General features: G+C 45.9%; 1 protein-coding gene across 1 annotated transcript; it reads right to left on the bottom strand.

The window, feature by feature from the left end:
• Window positions 1-357: 357 nt before the first annotated feature.
• On the bottom strand, window positions 358-2,382 carry LOC122922705 (activin receptor type-1-like). Its single transcript, XM_044273407.1, is given in 3 exon segments — window positions 358-1,032; window positions 1,545-1,854; window positions 1,857-2,382. Coding segments are annotated over 3 exon segments (1,503 nt in total). The 5' UTR covers window positions 2,377-2,382; the 3' UTR covers window positions 358-359.
• Between the last annotated feature and the right edge of the window lie 3,832 nt (window positions 2,383-6,214).

Below are 6,214 nucleotides of genomic sequence, written 5' to 3'. Positions count from 1 at the left end.
GACTCCTTGTCTGGATGGAGTATAGAGTCATGGCGTTTCTCGTGGTAACCACTGCAGTAAGGAGTCTGCAGGTAATCGTGTAATGGAGGATCCTGGAGTATCCTTGTCTCCCGGGACTGCCGAACCCGTGACAACAATGGGTAAGATTGTTTTAAATTTTGCATGTGCGGCAAGTAAAGTGAAAGTGGGCCAGCGGCAGTTGCTACCTGCTGGGCCAGTAAGTGATAAATCGATAGTTGTGTAGGACAATTATGCGGTTACTAAGAACTATCCAGTGGTTCTTGCTGAGTGTGAAAAAAGAAGAAAAAAGTCTACACTTCGGCAAGCAAGCACTGTGTCCGATTCTTTTTAACTGACGTTCAGCAGTCCGATTTCAGTTTATCTAAGGAATTGTCAATTTTGGTTAAAGTCTTTTTGATGCGCAAGGCTGGGAGTCTTGCCGATGGGTTGTGATACCAGCATTCCTTCATCAATTTAACCAGGGATGTTAGCGTTGGGTCTGAAAACCATCTATTAGGAATGTTTGGTCTTTGTTGATCCACACAGACAACTTTCTTCATATCTTCAAAACTAGGATCATTAGGAACAACGTCATAAAAGGGAGGTTTGTAATCTGCAACAATACCGTTGCTAACCATGCGTCTGGCGACCTCCCAGAGGACCAAACCAAAAGCCCAAATATCAACTCTTTTGTAAGAGTCAAAAAAATCCACTTGGATCGTCTCATCGAGGACTTCGGGAGCCATGTACCTCTTGGTTCCTACATAGGGGTTACTCCCAACATCGAGCTGATTGGTTGATTGTGAGTGAATCACGGCCAATCCTAGATCAGCAATGCAGCACTGTCCGTTCTTCTTAACTAGAATGTTCTTGCTCTTTAAATCCCGATGAGCAATAGCAGGTTTCCCCTGCGTACCAAAAATCTCCACATGTAAATGTGCTAGTCCGCTGGCTATGGAAAGGACAATTCTGAGACAGGTCACTGTGTCTAATGTGGTTATATGTAAGTAATCGTAACAAAAAAGTGGAATACTGTATCAAAAAATATCATTTATTATAAAATGTGAAAAATGGAGAACAACGGGATGTTGTAATACAGTACACGGAGAAGCACAGGGTAAGTCAATTCAAAAGAAGCACCATGGAGCTGCGCAGGATAATGCGCAATGAGATACGATCAAAAAGTAAGGCTAAAGCTAAGGCTCTGGGAAACCAAAGAAATATCACGTATGGTAGTCACCCCAATAGGGGTATGGTACACACGGTACCACAGACAATAGGTAGACCCAAAGTCGTAGCTAGCATACACTGATAGTATAGGCGTCACAATCAGCCCAATATAATAATAGAATAATAACTAGGCTTGAGATAGAAATAATACAATTAGTTAGCGCCTGAGTGTATGGGACCCAGCAAGAACATATACAGGGGAACCCCACATACAATCTAACACATGCTAAATGCAGACCGTACCTGAAGACATGGTGGCAATTGGAATGACAGACCCTGGGCGCGGGACCTCGACGCGCGTTTCACCTCACGGCTTCGTGCTGGAGTTTCTTGAAGTCATATCGGAGGCAATGAAACCTAGGATGTTTTCATGTCTTAACAGCACCGTGTTGTATAATTCAGTCTCTCTGAACCAGGACTTCTCATCTCGGGATGAAAAGATCTTTACGGCGACGCTTTCCCCTTGCCAGTGGCCGCGCCATACTTCTCCGTACCGACCCTTACCAACACATTCTGCAAGGGTGATCTGGCGGGCGACTGTTCTGTGCACCAGGAAGGGAAGCCCAGACCCACTGCCAGATGTGCACGTGTGATCCAGCAGATCCGCAAGGGTGCTGTCCCCACGTTGGACGCGATCAGCCCGTCTACAGTCCGATATTCCGCATCTCGCGTACTCAACCGCTCCATGTGTCGTTGCTGAATTTTTCGGAAGACCAGGAAGGCCACAACTGAAAGCACTATTAGAACGACTACTGGAGCCAGGATAAATATTGCCAGGGTTTCCACGCTGGAATTTAACGTCTCGGCGGTGCCTGACTTACTTTGTAAGTGCGCTGTAATGTTCATGTTGCAGAGGTCGCCCTGACAGCAGTCCACGGCCTGGTCAGCAGAAGGAGGGGTCTTGCAGGTCATTATGCTTTGCTCGTAGACTTGGAAGCAGCCTTTCTGAGAAACCAAGAGACCATCGTTCATACTGAGGGAGGCAAAGCATTGCTGTCCGTAACAGCGGTCTCTGCTGCCGCAGGAAATCCCCTCACACACACATTTATATTGGACGGAATTCCCTTTAACCTCCTCGTCTTCCATGCTAGAAGATGAAAAGGCGACCATTATGAGTATGGGAATAATTACACCACCACCCACCATTGTACAGCCCTTATATCCAATCCCCTCAGAGTACAGCAGCGGAATCTGACAGAAGTAGAGAAGTCCTCGCAGTCTTCAGGAGAGAAGCTGTGGAGCTGTAGCAGAAAGCTCCAGGAGCCGAGCACAAGTGATCTGATGCCCGGTCTCTGGAGGCTCCATATATACAGTCACACTGACCAATCAGAGAGCAGGATACAACAATAGACTCCACTGACCAATCAGACAGCAGCATAAAACAACCACGGAGGTCACTGACTTCTGGGCCCATCTGTATTAGTTCCTCAGCAGGAGATGTCTGGGGTCCTGCTGCCCTCATGTGGCCACTTTTGGTATCACCTTCAGTTATTAACCTCCCTGACGGTATTCCCGAGCGTGACTCGGGGTTAATTTTCGCTGCCAGAAGCGGTAACCCCGAGTCACGCTCGGGGTAGATTGCAGAGGGAACCGCTGGTGTCCTTACATAATCCCGGCGATGTTCCCCGCTGTGATCGCCGGTGAGAGCCCCGGCGGATGTCTCATCTCTCTTCCTGGTTCCGCCTCTGTGAGCCGCAGCGCGTCACAGAGGCGGAACTGGGCGGGAGATTCAAAAAAAATACATTGTATAAAAAGTCAAACACACACATAAAGTTAGGTGATACAATCCTGTCAGATTACACTATCACCTCAGATTTGACAGATTTGAGCTGATCATTCTACACTGCCCTGACTGCCCTGGCTGTTTTTTCTAAGCAAAAAAAAATAATATAAAAAAATATATATTTTTTACCATGGCATCAAAGCGTCACTTTAGCATCACCAAAGCGGGTTTGGATCAGATAAGTGATAGCGACAGCGACACAGAGCCCCTCGCAGAATTGAGCGACAGCGATAGTGATTCGTGGAAAGATTCATCATCCGACTCTGACACTGACCAGAGAAGTGGCGACAGCGACGAATCTGCACTTGAGCTCAGTGAGGTGCGCTCTTGGTGTCCTATTGATTGCGGTATGGATGCAGTACCACCGCCAAGATTCCCGTTTACAGGATCGCCTGGGATGAAGGTAGACGTTGATCACAATGATCCTTTGGCGTACCTAAAATTATTTCTGACTGATGACGTCATTGAAAAGATTGTCACGGAGACAAACCGCTACAAAGAGCAGCAATCCACTACTCTGCACAGCAAGTTTTCCAGAACCAGAAAATGGGAACCAGTGAGTAAGGAGGACATATGGAAATTTCTGGGGCTAATACTTCTTCAGGGGGTGGTGGGGAAACCCCTGCAGAAATGGTACTGGACTACCAATAAATTGCTGGCAACCCCATTTTTTGGCACCATCATGTCCGAGTACCGATTTTCCCTCATAATGAAGAATTTACACTTCACCAACAATGAGGAATTTGACGAAGCCACACATCCAGCGCCAAAACTGAAGAAGATCTGGGAAGTATTCCAAATGATCCTAACCAATTTCCAGCAGGCCTATGTGCCAGACAGAGACATCAGCATTGATGAAAGTCTGATGGCTTACAAAGGACGCCTCAGCTGGATTCAATACATCGCATCCAAGAGAGCGCGGTTTGGAATAAAATCTTATTTGCTCTGCGAGTCTACAACTGGCTATATATGGAATTCCATCATATACACCGGCAAAGGAACACAATTCAACCCCAGGTACAGCGGCTATGGGATGGCAACGTCATCAGTCCTTTCACTGCTTGAACCATTGCTCAATCAGGGGTATTGTGTTACAACAGACAACTTTTACACGTCGCCTGAGCTGTACGAGTTTCTACTAAAAAACAAGACTGACGGATATGGAACCGTTAGGGCCAACCGACGTGGCCTGCCATGTATGTTTTCCAAGAAAAAACTGAAAACAGGAGAAATGGTGGCCTGGCAGAAAGGAAAGATGATGGCAATGCGTTGGCGTGACAAAAAAGACGTGTGCCTAATGAGTACAGTACATAACACCTCCACTACGACGGTCCACACAAGAGGTGGGAAAGATGTCATAAAGCCACAACTTGTGATCGACTATAACAACACCATGGGAGGAGTCGATAGAGCCGATCAGGCGATGACATTCTATCCAGCTATGCGGAAGCAACAAAAAAAATACTACAAAAAAATATTCAGGCATCTCCTGGAACAGTGTCTGTGGAATGCCTATATACTGCACGGAGGCCTCTTGTTCACTCTGACTTCATCTGGAAGGTGGCGGAGCAGATTTTTGTGAACTACCAAACGCCATCAGTGGCCGTGAACAGATCTGGACGTCGCGCTGTTGACGTTGTAAACCCAGAGAGGCTGACTGGTCGTCACTTTATGGATTACATCCCGCCAAGCGCAAAAAAGGCAGCACCTACAAGGATGTGTGTAGTTTGCTGCTCAAAGCGAGATGGAAATGGAAAAAAAATCCGAAAGGAAACCAGGTTCCATTGCCCTGATTGTGACGTTGGTCTATGTGCAGTCCCATGCTTCAAGATTTACCACACCCAGGATGTTTACTGAATTTTCTTTTGTTTGACAAATTTCATTATTAATTACATTACTGAATAAAATTATATTATTTATTAGATTATAACTCATGATTTTATTTTTTCGAACTTTATCACATCTGAGAGGTCTACTAGAGTCTTCTTTGGTCAGGTTTAAGTAAGTAATTACTAAGAATTGCAGGCCTACAATACATAACACCAAATTTCCATGCAAAAAAATGGTACCACTTTTGGAACAAAATTCCTGACATAATCATACCGCCAGGGAGGTTAAGCCAATTCTCTGCCTCTTCAGTCACGTACTGTATGATGGATCCATATAATAATTTGCTGATAGCAGTCCTCCTGTTCGCCATCCTGCTGGGATTTACTATATCTTTGGCTGGGAAGTCTACCCATTCACAAGTCTACTCATACTTGGACGACTCACTACTTCCGGCCATGCATAAAGCTAGAAACGCCCCGAAAACGCCCAAACAAGAGATAGACAACAAGTTATGTTTCCTGGTTAAACTCTATTCTCCTGACCATGAACAACATGTCTTTTACACACAGCTCCTCCAGACTCTGTTAGAACTTGGCCCTACAAATCTGATAATAGGGGAAAACTTTAACTTTAAGTGCAATGTCCGGCCCTGGACTGCTCCACGCTGTCCCTACAATCCTCAGCAGATACCACTTCCCCTCTGCACTTCATGGAGGAGCTTTCTCTGTGATCCTTGGAGGGTGGTGGACTCCATGGATAGAGAATACACCCGCCACTCCCTCAGCCATCAATCCTTCTCTCATATAGACTACTTCCTTATCTCCACTCAGTTGTTTGCCGACCACCATGACTCTCGTATCCACCCGATATTGATTTCGGACCATGCTTCTCTCTGTCTATTCCTCACATGCCCACGTGCCCGACAGTGGAGGTTCCCTTTGTACTTGGCAGATTCTGACGATTATAAAGCCTTTCTTAAAGTACACTGGGACTCCTTTCTGGATGACAATGTTGTCCATACTGATAACGTCCCGTTACTCTGGGCCACCTCCAGAGCTTTAGCTGACGTGTAATACAAAAGACAAACAAAAAAAAAAGCCCTATCCATCCAGCCCTAAAGTAACCAGCACTTCCATATTTCATCCTTAGTTTTTCCTTTTCTACTATGGCCCTCCATCACCCGTTCTTCTTTAATCATGTCCTCTACTGCTTTTCTCCACTGCCGAACTGTTGGAGGGTCAACCCCTACCCATTTCTTAAGTATTAAGAGTCTAGCTTGAAATAGCACCTTACTAAGGACCGTACTTATGTCTCTATTTAGACCCAGATGTTCGGTTGCCCCCAGAATACACGTCATCGGATCCTCTGATA

The sequence above is a fragment of the Bufo gargarizans genome, unplaced genomic scaffold (assembly GCF_014858855.1).
Source record: "Bufo gargarizans isolate SCDJY-AF-19 unplaced genomic scaffold, ASM1485885v1 fragScaff_scaffold_65_pilon, whole genome shotgun sequence".
In the NCBI taxonomy this organism is placed as follows: Eukaryota; Metazoa; Chordata; class Amphibia; order Anura; family Bufonidae; genus Bufo; species Bufo gargarizans.
Note: the sequence above shows the minus strand (reverse complement) of the source record. Positions and strands in the feature narration are given on the sequence as shown.